Here is a 22,269-nt window from a genome sequence, read left to right on the forward strand (position 1 = left end):
ATTACTGCAATTGATCATAAAACATGAGCTAGCATTCTCATCAGTTTTTATGCACAATTATATCATTGCTTAAGAATCCCCATTTGCAAAGGAAAATTTATAATAGCACAGTGGAAAACAAAGAAAAATCTCATTTTCTAAGGTAAATGTAGTCTAAGTAGTAGATAATTGAGGAGCTTATATATCGTATCCTATTATTATCATTCTCAGTTTAACTGCCTTTGAGCTATATATTTTTAAATGTGACTAAAAGGTATAGTCTCACAGTAAATTTAAATGGCTTATTAAAGGCCTTTACATGGCAACAGTATCATGTCAGAGATGAATGGTATTTCTAATTTGCTAGCCGCTTGGGTCGGGTTTACTTTAAGCAGGAAGCATATTTATATAAGTAACCGTCACACAAATGGCGTCTTGGGAAAAGCAGTTTGTGAGGGTTTAACATTTTTGAAGTATGCTTTTGTATATCTTCTAAATTGGGCATTTTACAGGCACTGGGCCAAAGTGCCTTAAACCCCGACTCCCTAACTCAGGCATAACTGCTGGTGCTGCCTGAGTGCGGGAAGATCCATGGGACATGCATTTTTAAGGGTGTGGCCGGGAGGGTCGGGGTTTGAGCCCCCTTCATTTGAATAATGCTTTTAGGGACTTTGCTACTTAAAGTACGGGGGCTGGGGAGAGGCAGCAGCATCTACAGCACCTGGGAGCTTGTGAGAAATGGGAAAACTCTACGGCAGACCTACTGAACCAGAACCGCCCATATGATTTGTAAGCACTGCCCCAGGACCCCAAAGGCTCCGCTTTCTGGTGGCCAAGCACAGGTCATGGCGTCCCCTTCTCTTTCCTTCTCACTTCTAGAATCACCCTTTTTGGAGGATAATGTCCCCTCAGCCCATGTTTCCCTTTCTCATCACTCCCACACCCACTCCCCAGACCCAAATGAATTTCCCAATACCCAGAGTCCTGGCTTTTATCAAGAACCTAGTCCTCTTCTCCACCTGACATCATCGAGGGGCTTCCTGCTGCCGAATAACCTTGGGGAAGTCAAGGCGTTGTAAGAAGTCGCAAGGCTTTGCCTTCATTCTGCTCTCCTGTGCCTGAGCCTCTCAGCCTTCATTCATTGCGCATTGAGATCCCATCCGTCTAAGCTGTCCGCTAGAATCCAGTCAGTCTCCCCTTGCCATTTGAATCCCTTCTGAGAGGGGATTTATTCATCCCTGTTTCCACTCATGGAAAGCTGCCTTCCTCTAACGTAGCCATAGCTTCTCTGCTAATAATCGTGGGGGATTGAAAGGATGAAAGGGAGTCATGCCAGGTATTCAGGGGACTTGCGGGCGGGGTTTACTCTGTAGAGGGAATTGCATGCAGTTACAACCCACTCGGCAGCCCTCTGCTCGCACTTCATTTGGTTCCACCCGTGCATTAGGAGGTTCAGCCTGCATCAGATGCCCAGGGGCAACTGGACTTCCAAACCAGACCCAGACTGGCCAGCCAGTTGGCCCCTAAAAGCCATTTGGTCCCTCGGTTCCAAACTGTGCCAGGGTGAAGGGCTTTACAAAAAAAGTGAACTGGGCGTTTAGAAGCACATTACAAGTTTAGGCTCTGTGGGCCAGGGGTTAGCGCGGCCAATGATCAGGGGTACAATTTGGGGTCAGTCGGGTGAGGACCCCTTCGGGCTCCTCTGGAGTGATCAGCACCCAGCACAGATTTCTTTAATCAGAGGAGACTGGCAGGGGAAGAAACAAGATTGCTTTCTGGCCGTAGTGAGTCCGAGGACCGCGTTTGCAGCTACCGTTCTTCTTGAGACCAACGAACCAATTCTTTTCTGCATGCTTCTTGGATGCGTAGGTGTTGTAATGGTTCTCCTCCAACCTTTCCAGGAACAAACATTCCTCATTGGGTGTCTGCTAAAAAAAATAAAACCAGGAAAGAGTAGAATGATTAGTGAGTGGGTTTAGATCGGGTTCCTCTGTTTACTGGCTGTGTGACCTTGGGCAAATTAGTGAGGCTCTCTGTGCTTCGGTTTCTTCTTCAGTGACATTGGGAAAATAACGGAACCTGTCTCTGAGGATAGAAATGACGACTTGGAACGGGACCCAGTACATAATGAGCCTTCAATGTACATCTGCTATTATGTAAACTCCCCTCACATCTGCTCTGCTCAGGACCCTAGAGTCTCCCACTTGGGAAATCCTGAAAGACTTTAAGTACCTTAAGGGTAGAGCTGGGTCTTTTGTCTCTGCAGAGGCCTGGCACCTAGGTTTGACCATGAAAAGCGTCCAAAATGGGTAAAACCAGACTGTGATGCAGTGGGGCATTCTAAAGTTTGGTCTTGAAGAATAAATGAAAACCTACCAATTATACTTTACAGCCTTGTGATTTTCACCAACAGTATCAGGGTTTTACTTTAGTGTTGTTATGAACATAAATGCTTGCATAAAATGTGTCCTAAGCATAAAACATGTCCTGGAACTTAAAGGATTTTTTTTTTCAGTGAGAATAGATTTTTTTTTTTTTTGCTACTTATCAAAAGAATGGAAAAAAAAAAAAGAATGGTACTTGTAAAAACGAAAATCACAACTTTACTTTAAAAAAAGAAAGAAAAAAGAAACAATCACCCCAAAGCACACCCACCCAGATATAGGCACCTATTAACAGTTGATGAACGTCCTTCTGTACCTCTTTATGTATGAGCACACAGAGAGACATAGATAGGGCCATATCGATAGAAACTTAGGGTATTATCAAAATGGCGTACTATGTCTGCTGTTTTAAAAATGGGTGATAAGGGCTTCCCTGGTGGCGCAGTGGTTGAGAGTCCGCCTGCCAATGCAGGGGACACGGTTCGTGCCCCGGTCTGGGAAGATCCCACATGCCGCGGAGCGGCTGGGCCCGCAAGCCATGGCCGCTGAGCCTGTGCGTCCGGAGCCTGTGCTCCGCAACGGGAGAGGCCACAACAGTGAGAGGCCCGCGTACCGCAAAAAAAAAAAAAAAAAAAAAAGGGTGATAAACCTATGAAAACATATTTAATCTCACTAGCAAGAAGATGCAAATTCAAAAATGATTTAACATGTTGGCAATAGTATCTGCAAAGAGCAAAAAGATTTACAAGTCTTAGTATGGGGCAGAGTGTGGGAAATAGTCACTGTCAGACACTGTTGGTGAGGTAAGTTGGTGGAAACTTTGTGAGGGGACTTTGGCAATATGTATCAAAATTTAAAATATGCATTACCTTTGACTCAGGGTTTTCACTTCTAGGAACTGACACTTATGAGATAGTGGTATTTTCAAGGATGTTCTTTGAAGTATTGGCTATAATGGTGACATATTGGAAATAACGTAAATACCCATGGAAAGGTGATTAGTTAAGTGGATAGCGGTACATCCATACAGTGGGATCCAATGCAAATGTAAATTTATTAAGTTGGATAGATAGTTAAAACATATTAAACAGTGCAATTACATTGAAAATATGTACCAACAGTTACTGTTTTACTAAAATTCATCTGTTAGAGTGGGAGGAATCCCAGTTCTTTGCCCTTTCTGTTTGTCAAGATTTTAGAATACATTTATTATATTTGGATATAAACAGGAGTATTAAAATACATATGCTGTGTATGGACTTTGCTCCAATTCCAAGTCATGGGATCTCTGTATTACCTCTTCACCCATATAGTGGTTGGTGAGTCCCTTTCTGGTGGTTTCCAGTCCTATTGTTTATTCTCTATTTGTGGCATGTTTATCTGTTAGACTGTCAATTCTACTGAGGGAAGAGATGGAATCTTGTCAGCCTTGTGTCTCCCCCAAGACAAAGAATTTTGCAGATAATAGGTGCACACCAGCTAGGTGATGAATGTAATCTGATTCTTGAGTTCATGTAAAGTATTCAAAAAAGTTACCTTGTTTAGTAAGGAACTACATAACAGGAAGTATTCTGCCCCTTTTTCATCTGTAGTCTAGTGCAGTGACAACTGGGTGAGACACTTCAGATCATTTTGGAACAAGATGGGACATAGACATAATATTTAATTAGGTGACTCTGTTGCCTCTAGAGGAACTCATCCAGACATTAGTGTTCGATGCACGTTGTCAAGGGTGGGAGGAGGTAGGCAGTTTTGGATCTGGGTGGGTTGCCCACTCTCCTGCAAGGGAGGACTCACCCCATGACACGGCTCAGTGGGCGTCAGGCCTGTGTTCTGTGACGAAGCTCGGGGCGGCCACGTCCCCCACCTGATGTGTCTGTTACACTAGAGCGGTTGACACACAGAATGGCTGAGTCACAGGCTGAGTACGCAGGCCAAATTGGAGAGGCTCTATCTGTGCCCCAACCAGGATTTGTCAGTGCCTACTGTGCACTTCGTGCAATGCCACGGGCCCGGGGATTAAGAGTTGGTTCATGCCTATTGTTTTAATTAACTTCTTTTTTATATTTAGCATGCTTTTTCCCGATTACATAGGTGACAGATACCAACTGTAAAAAATTTGGAAAATTCAGAAAGGCATTCATATATTATAAGATCAGCCATGTACCACTCCCAAAGATAAATATATTAATGTTTTAGAGCCTTTCAGACTTATTTTTTTTAATAAATATGTCCTTTCCACACACATGAATTTGTATCAGGATGGATGAATACCTAAAATTGGTTAAGAGCATGGGACAGAGCCCTGAGATATTTTAGAACTTATCTTTATCAATGGGGGAATATAAAAATTCTTAGGCATAGTATATTAGTATCACCCTATGAATATTTCAGGTGAATCAGTGATGTCCAGGACTATGGTGGGAGAAGGGGGTGTCTGGAGCCTAGACGTATCTGGATTTAGGGGAGTCTTTATCAGATTTTTATACAAGTAAGAGAAGGTTTTAATAAACATCAGAATTGATTTAAAGGAGGAAAAGCCATAAAACTGTAACACATAATGCAAGAAATAATGAGGGTAAGCGATTTGTACACCGACTGCCTTATAGCTGCCATTGCTACACCAGTGGGCGGGTTCTGTGCGTTGTCTCTCTGACTCTTCTTAAGTATGTAAGCATGCGGTAATTATCCGTTACTGTCCTCGTTTCACACAAGGTTCAGAGTAGGTGAGTAACTTGCCAAAGTGGCAGAGGCATGAGATTCATTTATGAGTCTGAGATTGAATGATTGATTGGCCTGTTGATTTTATTGCTGATTGGAAGGCCTGCCTGAAAAAAAACATCTACTCCCTATGTACCAGTCACTGCCTAGCTCCAAACCCTTTCAAGTTGTCCACATCAATCCATATTTCAGCAAACAGCCTGCAGGAACTACCTGTTGCTCTGATGGTCTCATCTCCTGAGCCCTAGTGGGCAGCATGAAAAAAAATGAACTTGTGTTCACATCCCAAACTCTGGCTGAGATTACAGCTTCAAGAGAGAGTTTCCTTTGCCCATTGCCACTTGGCGATTTGATGTAAGTTAAAGGGAGCCCCAAACTAAAATCCCACCTACTGGCTGCCTTTTGGTAGACATCTTTCATAAAAGGGAAGAAGGGGGTTTGGGGAAGCCTTAATGTTCAGTTGTTAGGCTACAGAGAAAGGATCGTTGAAATCCAGAAATATTTTCAAAACTTGCAGCCGTTGGCTTCAGCTGTCTTTCCATTCAAATCGTTTACCGGAGATACCAATGGGGACAAAATCAGATTGACCCTATTCTCTTCTTTTCTCACAAAGATCAATGTGTACCGAGTCAAACATATATAAAGCATTAACTAGGAGAGAGATGGAGCAGGAGATGCAGCAGGATTTTAGCTACTGAATAAACTCTTGGACTTTGCTTCTCCAGGGCAAGGATGTGGCTTATTCACCTTTGCACCCTCTCAGTACCCAACTGTACTTGGACAACAGGAGGCGTTTGCTCAATGTTTGTTGAATTAAGTTATTAAACTTTTTTTTTCTTTTTTTTTTTTGCGGTACGCGGGCCTCTCACTGTTGTGGTCTCTCCCGTTGCGGAGCACAGTCTCCGGACGCACAGGCTCAGCGGCCATGGCTCACGAGCCCAGCCGCTCCGCGGCATGTGGGATCCTCCCGGACCAGGGCACGAACCCGTGTCCCCTGCATCGGCAGGCGGACTCCCAACCACTGCGCCACCAGGGAAGCCCAAGTTATTAAACTTTTTATCCTTTTAGGTGACGCTTCCAGAATAAAAGGGCTATTTTCAAAGTTTTATGCATGAAATATCAACTGCTAGAGTCTGGGCTCTGCAATTTTTGTAAAAAGCCTTAAGAGACACACCTATATAGCCCATGGTAGATGCTCAAGAAACATTTTTGGAATGAAATAATGAAGTGAGATTGGGTATTCTGGAGCGAGTGACTGGATGAGTTACTAAAATTTCAATCAACGTTTTTTCTCTTTGTCTATGTGATAATACGTTGGAGTATTTTGAGAGAATCCCGCAAGAAACTCTTTTATGTTTGTGCCTAAAATAAGGCAGGGTGGAGGGTGGGAATCCTGCTGGAAAAAATAACAAACAGAGGCTAATTGACGCTTTATAGTTTGCATCACTCCATGTAACAAGATTTCTGGAAACCTCAAACCTTGGCCGAGTCTGGAAGCATGTCAGCCTCATACTTACTGAGCCGTACAAAAGCCCGTCGGTGTCCATGGCCAAGTACTGGCCAGTCTCCGTACTCTTTATATACACCTCCCCCACGCTTTCCGCACTGAGCTGCAGCTGAACTGAAATAAAAATAACACGAGCAAAAGTAAATAAACACTAAGCTTTTGCCGATAGGGCCTGGCGGCCAAGACAGTTAGCCACGGAAAATTCTGCTCATCCATCTCACAGAGCCCTCAAGGGTGAGCCTCAAATTAATCAAAACACAGAAATACAGTTCCTTTTTCTTTGCCCTCCAAAGAAAGCTGTCCATTGGGAATCATGTTCTCGAGGGAAGGAGAGATGATGGCGGGCTCGCCCACCCATCTGCCTTGTTCGTTACAGCGTGACCCCACGTGCACTTTACAGGGCACGGTCACAGGAGGAAACAGCATTCACTTCCCTGGCTCCATCATCCCAGTGATCTTGGGGGGATCATAGAGTCAGCAACCGGCCAGCCTGAGGGTGTTCAGTTTCAGTTATCAACCTGCTTTGGCAAGGGTACCTTTTTATGGCCCGGGCCTTCCTGGTGTGGGAGCTTCTCGTGGACAGATTGTTATTTTTCAAAATCTGATAGTGTTATTTTCCCAGATAGAAGAGGTTCCCAGGAAGTTAGATTGCTTGGCACATAAGAAACTCAGGTAACTCACCCACAATGAAGTTCAGTCAACCCCCAACCTCTGTGGCAACCCCACTGGGATACAGGCAGAGGGGAAACCCTGGCGTTTGAAAGGGAGAATGAAGCAGCCACCTGGGAGGGGAATGGTGCTTCTTACCTGGGGATGATTTTGTTCTAGAGGGAACAGTTAGCCATGTCTGGAGACATTTTTGGTTTTCCCAGCTGGGGTGGGATGGTGCTACTGGCATCTAGTGAGTAGAAGCCAGGGATGGTGCTAAATAAATATCCTACAGCGCCCAGGCAAGCCCTTCTCATCAAGGAATTATTCAGCTCAAAAAGTCAATAGTGCCGAGGTTGAGAGACATTGAAGTTGAGGGCGAGGACTGAGATACCCTGAGTTGCCTTCTTTCCATTTATACTGACTGATACTCCCATGGTGCCTTGCTCACTGCTGGATACCTCACTGGAGTCCCACTTGATAATTATTCATTTGTTCATCCTCCCTGGAGTGACTCTGGAGAGAGGTGATTTGATGGTTGCCATTTGGGAATTGAAATGAATTCTGGATTCTTCTGGAAAATTTCTTTGGTCATAGCCATTGTTATGATAAGGAGTGAAATCTAGACTGGGAACCAGTGAGCACCCAGTAGTTCTCTTGGAGTCACCTGACCCCTCTAAGGGTTGACTTTGTCAAAGTTTGAGGCGCAAGGGGTGCTAGAAGGAATACAGGGTTTCGGTTGGCACCTCTAGACCCCTTGTTTTCACTTAATTTCTTAGAATCAGAAATATATTCCCATGTTTCAGACTTGGAAACATAGAAGAGGAGATGGTGAATGTCTTCTCTCAGTCCTTCCAGCCTCCCACTCCCAACTGATGGGGCTACAGGACAGACAGGATCCTTGCCCTTCCTCTGGGGCACGTTCTCCTGGGGAGACAGAGACAAACAAGTAAACTACTCTGAGACATTTTTTTTTTTTTTTTTTTTTTTGCAGTACGCGGGCCTCTCACTGCTGTGGCCTCTCCCGTTGCGGAGCGCAGGCTCCGGACGCGCAGGCTCAGCGGCCATGGCTCACGGGTCCAGCCGCTCCGCGGCATGTGGGATCCTCCCAGACCGGGGCACGAACCCGTGTCCCCTGCATCGGCAGGCGGACTCTCAACCACTGCGCCACCAGGGAAGCCCCCTGAGACATATTTTGAATATATCCTTCTAGAGAGATGTTATCCCTCCTGCCTTTTTTTTTTTTTCTCCTAAGCAAATGGTGAAATACCATACAGTTCTATACCTTGTGTTTTTCGCTTAACAACTGACTGGAAATCTTTCCACTTCAGTGGTTACCTTCTTTTTGCCAGTTGAATTGTGTTCCATTATGTGGCTGTACCATAATCATTTCACCACTTCCTTATTAATGTGTCTGTATTTTCTCATTTCCCTCTTTTTTCCTTATCTTATGATTCATCCTAAGGGTGATACATAGTTACATCACCCGTATTGAAGATGCAGTTCTCTTGTCCTTGGAAGTCTTAGCCACAGAAGCTCAGGGCCTCCTCTGGCAAGTGGCGTTTATTTAATTCACAGGAAGGAAAGCGGAAGCCACAATCTCCTTTCCCACCGGTCTTCCTAACTCCGCTTAGCTCTGAGAGGTAGGCATGAGAGCACAGACCAGAGGCCTCCCCTCTCCAGCCTCGGGTCACACCACTTGCTCCCTGAGTCATTGCCCCACCCCGAGCTCCCTCCTGCCTAAGGCTCTTGGCCTCCACGCTCTGCACAGCAAGTCCTTTCAGCCAGGACCCCTGCCACCCTAGTCCCTGCATCAGTGTCCTTCTCGGTCCCTGTTTGTTTCTTTCACGGCATTTTGTACAGTGTGCACTTATTTTTATCGTTTAGGGCTTTACTCATTAATTTCTACCTCCCCAGGGGACTGCACACTTGGGAGAAAGGGCAGGAATCTTAGCTATCCTGTTCCTCCTTCAGTCTCCAGTGCCTCCCATTGTGCCCTGTGCTCCGGGTACAGACAGTATGCATTTGCTGAATGAATGATGTGAGGCTGATCGTTGCAGAGATGATTCTGTTGGCCCATCATCAGTAAGCTATGCGTTTTGAATTCCGTTTCCAATAATGCTTTGTGGAGTGAAGTAGGATGGGGCCACGTTGAGAGTTGTAAGGGTCAAGGCTGGGCTCTGCTACTGACCAGCAGGGTGACCTTGGCTAGGCTGTTTAACCTTCAGGCTACAGTCTCCTTGTTAGTAAAATGGGAGTGGTTTGGATTCAGTCTCTAGAGTTTTTCCAGCTCTAACAGTCTAGGAATCATGTAAATACATTTAATAACAATGCTGTATACAATAGAGTATTATTTGGCCATAAAAAGGAACAAAGTACCGATGCATGCTGCAACATGGCTGACCCTTGAAAACATGCTAAGTGAAGAAGCCACTCGCAAAGGACCACATATTGTATGATTCCATTTAAAAGAAATGTCCAGAGTAGGCAAACCCATAGAGACAGGAAGTAGGTTGGTGGTAGCCAGGGGCCGAGGAGGGGCTTGGAGAGAGAAGGGGAAACTGTGGTTAAGAGGTATAGGGTTTCTTTTTGGGGTGATGAAAGTTGATTATAGAGATGGTTGCACAAATCTCTGAATGTAAAAAAAACCACTGAATTGCATACTTTAAATGGGTGAATTGTAAGGTGTGTGAATTTATCTCAATAAGTTTTTTTTAATGCTCTCTATTTTCATTGGACTTCACGGTTTTCAGAGAACTTTCAAATGTATTTTGTATCAATTTCCCATCATAATCCTGTATATTTAAGAGAGACCAAAGGAAGGGAATAATCGTTTACTGATTACCTACGATGTGCCAGGCATCATGCTAGTTTCTATCTTGATATAAAGAGTCAACAAAAGAGTTTGGGCTCCAGAAGCAAACTGCAGGAATTCAGATTTTGGCTTGGCTGTGTATTAGCTGTGTGATGATTGGGCATGGTATTTACCTCTAGTTCCTTATCTGTAATGATAGTATCTGCTTCATGGAATTGTGGGGTTTAATGATCTGATGCCTGGAAGTGTCCAGTACGATGACTGCCATTTTTACTGTGTTTAGGTGACCTCATCACTCTTCACGGCATCCCTGGAGGAAGGTGGCGCTGGCTCTGTCCCACAGGTAAGGAAACTGAAGTTTGGTAAGCGCATGTTTTACCAGACATCATACTTATAATCAGGGGCACAACCATGACCAGAACCCAGGCTCACCTATTTCAGGTATCCTACTTTTTCCTCTCTTTCGTACAATACCTTGAGCTCCAGTTATCAGGGAGATGGGTCCAAATCAAGCCATATTCACTTCCCTCCTCGGTCCCCCTTGTGTTCAAGGTCAGACGTGTACCAGATGGCAGATGACCGATGACCATCCAGGATCCCATTTCATGGCCGTAGAATTGAGTGATGTTAGTTGCCTGGGACTTTTTTTTCCACCTACCATCCATATAAGTAGGTATTTAGTCAGACGCATTATAGGTGCAACAAGAGTCCTAAAGGGCAAGTCCTTTTGGGTAATCCAGGAAGATCTTCTTAAACGGACGTTATTTTGTAGAGCAGTTTGGGGTTCACAGCAAAAATAAGGGGCAGGTGTAGAAATTTACCGTACGCCTTCTCCCCTGCATTGTCATCATCCCCCACCAGAGTGATACAGTTGTTATAACTGATGAACCTACACTGACACATCGTTATCACCAAGGAAGAGGTTTTTTTAAAGCTTTTCATTCTCTAGTCCATTTCTGTCCTATGCCTTAAATAGTGCCCATTTGTCTCTCTGTGGGGCTAAGTAGGGTTGACTTTGCTGTCTGAGGAGTCCCGTCTTGGCTGTGTAAACGCCCCACGGAGGTAAACATGAAGCAGAGCTGCCTGGCACACGACTCAGTCCTCGGCCCTGAGCCCCAACACCAGGGCTGTGGCACTGTTGAGAGTTCGTCTCAAGAGTTTCCTCTGTAAATATTATTTCTCCAGGATGTCCAAGTTTCATAGCTCATTTTCACTGGATTTCTTTCTGGCTGAGTTTCTTAAGCATATATCCTTCTGCAAGCAGAGCTGGCAGGAAGGAGTAACACCCAGCGCGTTGCTCGTGTAACTGACTAGGTGTCCAACTCCCTAGTGTGACTTCATTCCAGTTTTCCAAACCTACATCCTCCCGCGGCTGCTGCTCGGGGGTGGGAAGGAGAGCGAGTGAGAGAGGGGGGCTCAGAAAGAGAGGAAGGGCCTGGCCAACAGCCTGGGTGGAAGCAGCAGCTCCTCCCTCCTGGAGCAAGCAGGGGGCTCAGGGAAAGCCACCCAGTCACCACGTTTTCATGCACCGGCCATCGTGTGCTGGGCACTGTGCTCAGTGCCGGCAAGGTCCCTGCCTTCAGGGGCTGACACCCAGTTAGGGGTACAGACGACCCAGAGTGATCAAGCAGCACCGTAGCAAAAACCCCACTTGTTTTTGAGCTAAAAGCAAACAAAAGTGCAACTACAACAAAAACTCTCTTTTTTCTCTCCCTCTGTTTTCCCTTTCAAAGAACAGCAGAAAATAATGTGCAGTGAAAGAAAGCAAATTGCAGAAGACTATTTATGGTAAATCCTTGATGAAATTTTTGTAAAAAACATAAAACTGCGCATAGCTCATGAATAGATAGGGAGTAAAAGATAAAAATGTGCGCTCGATTCAGACCAAATGCATAGCAGTGGCTGCTCTGGGGAGGATGGGAAGGATTGAGGCTGGGGAGGGGAGTGGAAGGAACTTTCCCTTCATCGTAACTCTTCATTTCTTTGAAGACACAGTTCTGAGGTAAGAACAGCCAGGTGATAACAGTGGTTAACTTTGGGTGATGGGGCTGCTGATGTGTTCGTACTTTTGGGGGGTGGGGTGTGGGTGGTTGATGTGTAAAGCCTGGTTCTTGGTTGGTGGGCAGACACTCAGTTTCTTGCTGCTGCTGACCCCTGCCGTGCTCTATGACCCAGTGCAGACTTGACCTCAGGTACCATGTAGACCTGAACATAGGTATCTGCAAAAGGTGCGTCTTCTTAAGGGCAGACAGGGAACCAGGAAAGATGGTGAAGGGCCACTAAAGCCACACCTGCTCTGTTCATTTTCTTCTTCCAGCACCTTCCACCAGGTTAGCACCCAGCTCACAGAGCGGGAGCATCTCTTCCCTCCCATACGGGGAATTTAGGACTTGCTCTCTATGAACGGGAAGGTCAGTGGCTCTGTAGCATCCCAAGGATGAAGGAGCGAGTACTTTTTGAAAAACGAGACAAATCATTTAGCTCTATGGGAACTCAGTGTTCCCTAGTTCTGAAATGCGGACAGCGACTTTTGACTTAGCAGAAGAAATGGAAAGCAGTTGGTTTTTTCTTTTCGGTACACAGGCCACTCACTGTTGTGGCCTCTCCTGTTGCGGAGCACAGGCTCCGGACGCGCAGGTTCAGCGGCCGTGGCTCACGGGCCCAGCCGCTCTGCGGCATGTGGGATCTTCCCGGACCGGGGCATGAACCTGCGTCCCCTGCATCGGCAGGCGGACTCTCAACCACTGCGCCACCAGGGAAACCCGGAAAGCAGTTTTAATAAAGGTACTCCAGTGATAGATACAAGTTTCTTAGAGAAATTCAAATTTATAAAGCACTGCAGGAAGGCTGGAGGCGTTTGCCTGGTGGATTCGTAACCATAGTGTCCCCAGTGGAATCCAATCCTGCTCCGTTTCTAGGAATGCATTAGGGTGTGCTGGTTTGGAAAGAGCTGATGTAGCAAAAGTAAATGTCAAATAACTGAAATGTACCAAATCGCCTTTGCAGACCCTGCTCCTGCTTCATCCTTTGGACCCTCATCCTTTGGATGCCTTCATGCGTCTTTACTTAGGGGAACCTACGTGAGGAGGAATCCAGGGCTTTGAGTGGATATGCTGGTCCCCGACTAGATGTTCTTCCTTTTTTTCCTGAGGAAATATAAGCCGGTATCTCCGGCTTTCTCTTCTGCTCCTCAGACCCTTCCATTAGCTATCAATAGTAGTTGATTCACAGTAAGACACATGATCGCTTACTTTCCAAGGATAGAAAGAAAGAACAGGTGTTAGGAGCCTGCCAGTGGCAAGAGACATGAGCCTTGGGCACCATCCCAGTATCTTCCTGTCCTGCCCTAGGAATTTTTAAAGATAAGATTACAGCCGGTGCATTCAGCAGGATGAACGTCTGCAGGTGGGGGTTCTGCTTCTGCAGCACGTTCCTCCGTGGCCTTTAAAAGAGGCCTGCGTTCTACCTCTGCTCTCCAGAGAGAGGCCAAGAGAGATTACGTGCCTGGTTTATTCTGGGTTGGAGACTTCCCGTCCTTTGCCGTGTTTACCCAAAATGAGGTCACCCTCATTCAGAACGCCGTGAGGTTGTTTTATGTCAGTGGCATTTATAATTAAAATGTAGCCACAAGCCGGGCGCCGTAAAACATTAGAGAAAGACGGAGAAGAAATAAAATGGAGTTTGTGGAAGAAAAAAGTTCCAGTGGTTTAGAATAGGCGCACACACACACACACACACACACACACACACACACACACATGAAAAAGACTTTTCTTAGAATGTGTGAAGGTGTCTGCTTCCCCTTTAGGGTCTGAAAAAGGTGCCTGGGAAATTTTGATATAGTCCATGGACTGTGTGATAGTTAAAAAAAAGTTTATCTGGAAAACCCCCTTCTGTATAAGCAGATAAGGGAGCGGTGGGGAGGAGAGGGAGGGAGGCCTTCGGCATGGCATCCCGCTGGGGAGAGCGTTCCTGCCTGAACACTAGCCCCTCTTTCTGACGCCTGACAGCCTGGCCCGGCTCTGCCCACCATGGTCCTCTGAAAAGCTGTTTTCACTTTTGGCCCAGGCTGATGGGGAACACAGTGCCTTCACCATTAGGTGCCAAGTGGCAGCAGAACCGGAGTCCAGACTGCCCCCAGAACTAGGGGCGGGAGGGATTCACTGCAGGGAAGGAGCCTGCCCTTTGTAAAGGGCTGCCGAGCAGGGTTCTTGGGACCAGTGAACTCCTCTACTGCCTTTAGGATGTGGTTTGATTTATAAATATTTGATTGGCACACACTTTGCTCAGGAACATTTCCATTTGTGTGGTGAGTGGTGCCGGTAATCCCGCTCTCCGTGCAACCTCCTACGTGCCTGGCGAGGCGAGGGGGTGCGCGCCGCAGGAGGGGCTGCAGGTTTGGGATGCTCGTGAGCATTTTCCTATCCTTCAGTTGCTGTTCCAGTTATGAATCCCGTCCAGGAATAAGTCACGGCCCCCTTAGGCAGAGAGGGAACTCCAGCAGGAAGAGCAGAATCAGGCATGGAGCTCCTCCTTGCTTTGCCCAAGACAGCTTGCCGCGCGGAGAGGTCAGACAGGGCAGGGCTTGTGGGGCTGGCGCCTGGGCATGAGGTACCTATGTGCCAGGCCTTCAGAGCTCCAAGCCTGGACAGTCTCGGAGACGCTGAGATGGAGGGAGCTAGTGTAGCATTTGGCTTAACTCAGCAGACTCACAAGATCATATGGTTGGGTAAGGAAGGCCGAGCAAGCTTCAGGGTGATTGATGATGATGAGAAACACCATGTTCCAAGCGCTTATCACGGGCCTGGCAGGGTGTTAAACACTTAAACACTTTCACAAACCACCATAGTTAGAATTGCTACTTTTCTATGAGGGTGGGTACTGTTTTTAGAATGAGGAAACTGAGGCACGTGGAGGAAAAGTAGCTTCCCCGAGGTGACAGGAAACCAGTAAACAGCAGTGATGGGCCCTGCACCTACACCCACCTGACCCACACAGTGGACTCTGTGAATTCAGCAGGTTTATTTGACAGTGTGCGGGATGCACGGCTGTGCTGTTGGTGTCGGGGGTGGTAGTGGGCTATGGAGAGAGTCCTGGAAGATGCAGCTGTGGGTCGGTACCAGGTTTCCCAGTTGCTGGCTGGTGCCAGGCCCTGTGTTCACAGGGCAGTTAGTTTTGAATGATAATTAATAACCTCACAGGATCGTGGCTAAGAGGAAATGAAAGAGTCTAGTGCAGTGCTTGGCATATATCAGGTGCTCGATAGATATTTATGGAATATATTGTTGAATTTGAATTTACCTGCCACCAACACAGTTCATTAACTCATCAGATTAATATTTCTTGAGCATGATCCCAGCTGCCGGGCAATGTGCTAGACACACAAATTGCAGTGTTGAGCTGTAAGAGACAAAGTCCCCGTCCTCAGGGAGCCCAGTGAGGGAGAGAACCATTAAATAATCGCACAAGTAAATGTGAAGTGATAACCCCAAGGAGGGCTGCCTGGTCCACGAGGCGCTCCTCAAACGCCCTGTGTCTGAGATGGACCAGGTCCTCTTTCCCTGCCCCTGTTCCTCCTCCAGGAGCCTCCCTCTCCTGGTGACACGACCATTTACTAGCCTCCCCAAGTCAAGCCCTAGGAGTCAGCATGAAGCTTCTCACACCCTGCCCCCAATGCCCCTTCTCGCAGTCGGCAGCTCTCCTCTGTCATCCTGCCTGGCCTTCCTGGTATGGCGAAGTAACAAACGTAGCCACAACTACTGAAGCCTACACGCCTAGAGCCCATGCTTCACAACAACAGAAGCCACCACATTGAGAAGCCCGTGCACCGCAATGAAGAGTAGCCCCTGCTTGCTGCAAGTAGAGAAAGCCAACAGGCAGCAATGAAGACCCAAGGTAGCCAAAAAAAAAAAAAGCAAAACTGTCACTGTTTGCAGGTGACATGATACTATACATAGAGAATCCTAAATATATCAACAGAAAACTACTAGAGCTAATCAATGAATTTGGTAAAGTTGCAGGATACAAAATTAATGCACAGAAATCTGTTGCATTCCTATACACTAACGATGAAAAGTCTGAAAGAGAAATTAAGGAAACACTCCCATTTACCCCTGCAACAAAAAGAGTGAAATACCTAGGAATAGACCTACGTAAGGAGACCAAAGACCTGTATGCAGAAAACTATAGGACACTGATGAAAGAAATTAAAGATGATACGGACAGATGGAGAGATATACCATGTTCTTGAATTGGAAGAATCAACATTGTGAAAATGACTATACTACCCAAAGCAATCCACAGATTCACTGCATTCCCTATCAAACTACCAGTGGCATTTTTCACAGAACTAAAACAAAAAATTGCACAATTTGTATGGAAACACAAAAGATCGCGAATAGCCAAAGCAATCTTGGGAAAGAAAAACGGAGCTGAAGGAGTCAGGCTCCCGGACTTCAAACTATACTACAAAGCTACAGTAATCAAGACAGTATGGTACTGGCACAAAAACAGAAATATAGATCAATGGAACAAGATAGCCCAGAGATAAACCCATGCACATATGGTCACCTTATCTTTGATAAAGAAGGCAAAAGTGTACAAATGGAGAAAAGACAGCCTCTTCAGTAAGTGGTACTGGGAAAACTGGACAGCTACATGTAAAAGAGGGAAATTAGAGTACTCCCTAACACCATACACAAAAATAAACTCAAAATGGATTAAAGACCTAAATATAAGGCCAGACACTATCAAACTCTTAGAGGAAAACATAGGCAGAACAGTCTATGACGTAAATCACAGCAAGATCCTTTTTGATCTGCCTCCTAGAGAAATGGAAATAACAAAAATAAATAAATGGGATATAATGAAACTTCAAAGCTTTTGCACAGCAAAGGAAACCATAAGCAAGATGAAAAAGACAACCCTCAGAATGGGAGAAAATATTTGCAAATGAAGCAACTGACAAAGGATTAATCTCCAAAATTTACAAGCAGCTCATGCAGCTCAATATCAAAAAAACAAACAACCCAATCCAAGAATGGGCAGAAGACCTAAATAGACATTTCTCCAAAGAAGATATACAGATTGCCAACAAACACATGAAAGAATGCTCAACATCACTAATCATTAGAGAAATGCAAATCAAAAGTACAATGAGGTATCACCTCACACCGGTCAGAATGGCCATCATCAAAACATCTACAAACAATAAATGCTGGAGAGGGTGTGGAGAAAAGGGAACCCTCTTGCACTGTTGGTGGGAATGTAAATTGATACAGCCACTACGGAGAACAGTATGGAGGTTCCTTAAAAAAACTACAAATAGAACTACCATATGACCCAGCAATCCCACTACTGGGCATAGAAAACCATAAGAAACCATAGTTCAAAAAGAGTCATGTACCACAATGTTCATTGCAGCTCTATTTACAATAGCCACGACATGGAAGCAACCTAAGTGTCCATCGACAGATGAATGGATAAAGAAGATGTGGCACATATATACAATGGAATATTACTCAGCCCTAAAAAGAAATGAAACTGAGTTATTTGTAGTGAGGTGAATGGACCTAGAGTCTGTCATACAGAGTGAAGTAAGTCAGGAAGAGAAAAACAAATACTGTATGCTAACACATATATATGGAATCTAAAAAAAAAAAAAAAAAGTTCTGAAGAACCTAGGGGCAGGACAGGAATAAAGATGCAGACATAGAGAATGGGCTTGAGAACACGGGGAGGGGGAAGCTGGGACAAAGTGAGAGAGTGGCATGGACATACATACACTACCAAATGTAAAATATGTAGCTAGTGGGAAGCAGCCGCATGGCACAGGGAGATCAGCTCGGTGCTTTGTGACCACCTAGAGGGGTGGGATAGGGAGGGTGGGAGGGAGACGCAAGAGGGAGGAGATATGGGATGTATGTATATGTATAGCTGATTCACCTTGTTATAAAGCAGAAACTAACGCACCATTGTAAAGCAGTTATACACCAATAAAGATGTTAAAAAAATTTAAAAAAGGAAAACCTGTGAAAGTAGGTTTTCTGTGTTTTTGCCTTGTAGGGCTGGAAGGCGTAAGGTTCTATCTTGTATAATTTATGTAGATTTACCTAAATATTTGATTGGCTTTTAGAAATATTCTTCCTGAAGGAAGTCTTAGGGTGTGGCTCTCTGCTTGTCACCATGGCCTCCAGTCATGCTCAGACCAATGCTCAAAGAATAGAAACCATTCCATCGCCAGGCTGTGCCAACCACTCAGGGATCATCCACTCCATGTCTGCCCAGGTTGATTCTGTTTCTGAAGAAACTTGCAATTCAGAAGGCTTGTGGCAGTACCATCACTGGGCAGAAGAGGGCAACAGAACCACACTTACAGGGCGCATCCATGGTAGGAAGGGAGTCCTCTCGGCTGCAGGATCTCATATAAGAGTGTTCGGCTTTGTCAGGTACACAAGGCAGTGCTGCTCTTTCCGTTGCACAGGTGAGGAAACTGAGCCTCAGTATTTTCCCCCAAGATGAAATAGCTGGGAACACTGGAGACTTTTACATTGCCAGACAAGAGAGAATGATTGGAAGGGTCTTGGGGATGGGGGATGGGAAGCTGCTTTGGCAGAGCACCTTATGCGAAATGGAGAGAATGGTCATTGTCTAGTGCTGCTTCCGTTAGAAAGTGGAAGCATAGGAAGATGAACGCAAGGTCTCTGTCTCTAACTCTAGGGCCCCTGACTCTGCAGGGGCTGTGTGGATTATCCAGTTCTCCTGGCATTGACAGGTACGGGCATGTACTTCTGCTCACTCACCCGACTTTGATTTCTCTCCTCCTTGGCCCTTGTTCTTAGTTCTACACTAAGTAAATGAGCCAACGCAATGACTCTGAATGTTGCCAGAGAGGCCTTGAATCAAAACCTGAATCTAGACCCTTGGCCTTCCTGGAGGGCAGTGTTATTGATTGAAGAGAAGAGACTAGGCAAGGTCCTTAAGTGTTATACTGTATCTCCGTGTGCCGCGTTGAATACATGGAAGTCTTGGTGGTGGTGGTGGTGGTGACAGTGGTGGCAAGAATAGCCACACGTGCTGAGTTGTGGCTCTGGGTCAGGGGACTGTGTCAAGAACTTTCACTGTGTTATCTCACGGAACCCTCCCAAGGAGCCTGTGAGGCAAGTAATATATCATTCTTATTTTACACGTGAGAAAAGTGAGGCCAAAACGGTTAAGTAACTAGCCCAAACTCACTTGGAAAGTAATTAATCCAGCATCACTTGTGTGCAGACCGCCTCACACACACTCCTACGCTATTGTATGCTGCCCTCCAGGGCTCCTGACATCTGAGGTCGGGCAGCTGAATTCACAGCACTATGCAGAAGTTGTCCCAAAGTTCCATACCCAGAGTACAGTCTATAATGTTAACAGTGAAGTCATCTACCATTTGTACAGAAGTTCCAGTACTTGGAATTGTAATTGTAGCTTCTTGTTACCTCAGAATTTAAGGTTTCCCAGAAGAGACAGCTTAACGCCGTGGAACACATCACCAAGGTTGTTTTTTCTCCTGGGACTCTAAGGACCAGGGAGCATCCCCGTTGGTTCGGAAAGCTAAGACTTATTAGAAATGTTTAAAACCTTGGAGAAATTACAACTTGTTCCCTTTGTGTTGTATGAGGCAGATCACATGAATTGTGTAGCTTGTCTGACACAACACAACAGACTGCAGTCTGAGTCCATTTATTTGCAGTAAACATTGCGTCTTCTGTAGGTGTTTGACCTACTCAGCAGTCTTTTTTTTTTTTTTTTTTGCTTCACTCTGGTACCTGTTTTGCATCGGGTATAAGGCATTCAACAGGCCCATCTGAAGACAAGCCATCTAAACCAAGCTAAAAAAATCTAACCCTGCAGAGTCCAGCCCCAACCTCAGTCTTCCTGCTTCTCATCTCAAGGGTCTGCTTGGTGGGCGGGAAGGACAGGACAGTGCCGCCTGGTTTGGTAAGCGCTGGCTTCCATCCCCACCACCTGTGCATCTGAGGATGGAGAGTGAGCGCCACTGGGGTGACCGTTAGTGCTTCGTGCCTGCAACCTTTGGTGCATATCCTATGAATAAGAAAGACTCCCTGATATATAAACCATCACATCAAAGCCAGTGTTCTGCATTTCATTTTAAAGCCATCCCGCAGCAACTTTAATTTCCACCCGTGCTATTCTGTGTCTCCTGATTTCATCCACACGTTCCTTCTCTTGGTGCGTGACACGTCTGACCCTACAGACCCTCCTATCAGGGACCAGATCTGACTTCTGGCTCCTCTCCAACATCTAATGCCTTGGTGGTGCTCAGGGAATCCCCGAGCACATCACAGTAGGACCCAGACACCTAACATCAAACATACACACCACCGCCGCCGGAAGTACTAAAGCACAACGAAGAGATTTTGTTTCTTAGATAGTCGAGGAGATTCTTTTCTCCAAGGTCATACCTCCATTTATCAACACCATCTGGGAGCTGGGCTGGCAGGAAAGCCCGGAAGAGATAGTCAGCCTTTGGCTGGAATCGCTCTTGCCCTTTGGTTTCTATAAGGTCTGGAGAATGACTTCACTCTTCCCGGTTACCCCAAACACATCTGCACGATATGCAGGTGTGAGAGCAAGCACAATTTATGATGTGTAAGACTACGATTATGAACTAGGATTTCACAAATCAAGCCCAGTAGGAAGATAACCTGGAGAGTCAGTTAACTTGAAATTGAGCCCATGTCTTTGGCGGGGGGGGGGGGGGTGGTTTGCCAACCCTGCCCCATGTGGCCCTTCCTGTCATGGAGCGAGCAGGGCCCTGGGGGCCAGACCTCTCGCTAGTTACAGAAATCTGGAACAACTGAACATTGGTAGCCAGTCTGATCTCACAGCAGTTGTGTTAGGTCAACAGAGAGTCCTCTTAAACTCTTGAAATAGGACCTCTTTAGGCAGGCTGTAGCCTTCACAACTCCCCCTTTTCCACACCTAGACCCTTTACACCTTGTTCCCCCTGCCTCTGAGGGTGTCATGCCTGAATAGAGCCTTGGGGAAGAGGGTACAGCCCTTCTTTAGCTATCCTCCCTTCTTCCGTCCTTGACTAAGGAAGGCACCAGAAAGGTGAGATGGGTGCTTACTGTGCTGGTCACTCCTGTCCCTTGTCCCATCCACTGTGCCATCTGGAAGGATCCTCAGGAAGTGGCCCCCGTTGCTACAGTAGAGGAGTTTGGGCTTCTTGTAATTCCCTGGAGGCAGATTAAACTTCTCGGTCAGGGCTGTGAAGGTTGTGATTTCCCCTTCAGCCATGGCTGAGCAGCTCCTGGTTATGACGCTTTCAAGGCTGTAAGAAATTAAACAACCCTGTAGAATGTTCTTCCAGCGAAGGTACAGCGTGCACTTTCAAGAAGGGAAGGAGAGCCTCAGGGCACAGGCTCCTGGGCGGGTGGTAACCACAGACTGCCCAGGTGCTGTCCACAGTAAACAGGCCTGTGCTGTGGCCAGTGGTTAAGGAAGGATGGTCCCTGGTAGGGGAGGGATTTTCAGGCATGTCGCACTTCCCAATTGGACACAGCTCTGGACCAGGCTGTGTGTTTTTTAGAACATCAAATTTGATCGTTTGGCGGAGAGGAAAAAAAATAATGTTTTGGTTCCTCCTTCTGATCCACACACATCCTCAAATTAAACGCCGAAGTTGCACTAAAATAACACTCAGGGTCTGGCTGAAACCCGCAAATGCCGAGAGGCCAGCACTGAGGTTGTGCCCTCCACCCTCCCGCTGTTTTGGCCAGGTGCTGAGGCCCTTGTATGGAGATAGCCCCGGGAGCTTGGGCATGGGAGACCCATGGGGAAGGCGGGGGCGGGGTAGGTGGCGGTGAGGGGCATTTCCGAGGCAGCCAACAGTTAATTTGTAAAGGACAGTTCTGGGTTTACTGGTGGGAACAGAACCAGAGCTGCAGAAGAAGGCACGTGGAGGTGTTGCGGTTTGTTTTTTTTTTTTGCGGTACGCGGGCCTCTCACTGCTGTGGCCTCTCCCGTTGCGGAGCACAGGCTCCGGACGCGCAGGCTCAGCGGCCATGGCTCACGGGCCCAGCCGCTCCGCGGCATGTGGGATCCTCCCGGACCGGGGCACAAACCCGCGTCCCCTGCATCGGCAGGAGAACTCTCAACCACTGCGCCACCAGGGAAGCCCCCATCAGTGGGGTTTTTAAAGGGCAGTCACT

General features: G+C 46.4%; 1 protein-coding gene across 2 annotated transcripts; it reads right to left on the reverse strand.

Annotated features, from left to right (window-relative positions):
• Positions 1-1,270: 1,270 nt before the first annotated feature.
• Positions 1,271-21,388, reverse strand: FGF1 (fibroblast growth factor 1). 2 transcript variants are annotated; one of them, XM_065873460.1, is made up of 3 exons: positions 21,187-21,388; positions 6,602-6,705; positions 1,271-1,907 (listed from the first exon to the last, which is right to left on the reverse strand). In XM_065873460.1, exons 1-3 carry the CDS (start codon positions 21,353-21,355, stop codon positions 1,713-1,715), a joined length of 468 nt encoding a protein of 155 aa, XP_065729532.1. In that variant the 5' UTR covers positions 21,356-21,388; the 3' UTR covers positions 1,271-1,712. The 2 variants fall into 2 exon arrangements, with proteins under 2 accessions (XP_065729532.1, XP_065729533.1); XM_065873461.1 differs by having other exon boundaries at positions 1,713-1,904; positions 21,187-21,355.
• Between the last annotated feature and the right edge of the window lie 881 nt (positions 21,389-22,269).

This window comes from Phocoena phocoena, chromosome 3 (genome assembly GCF_963924675.1).
Source record: "Phocoena phocoena chromosome 3, mPhoPho1.1, whole genome shotgun sequence".
Taxonomy (NCBI): domain Eukaryota; kingdom Metazoa; phylum Chordata; class Mammalia; order Artiodactyla; family Phocoenidae; genus Phocoena; species Phocoena phocoena.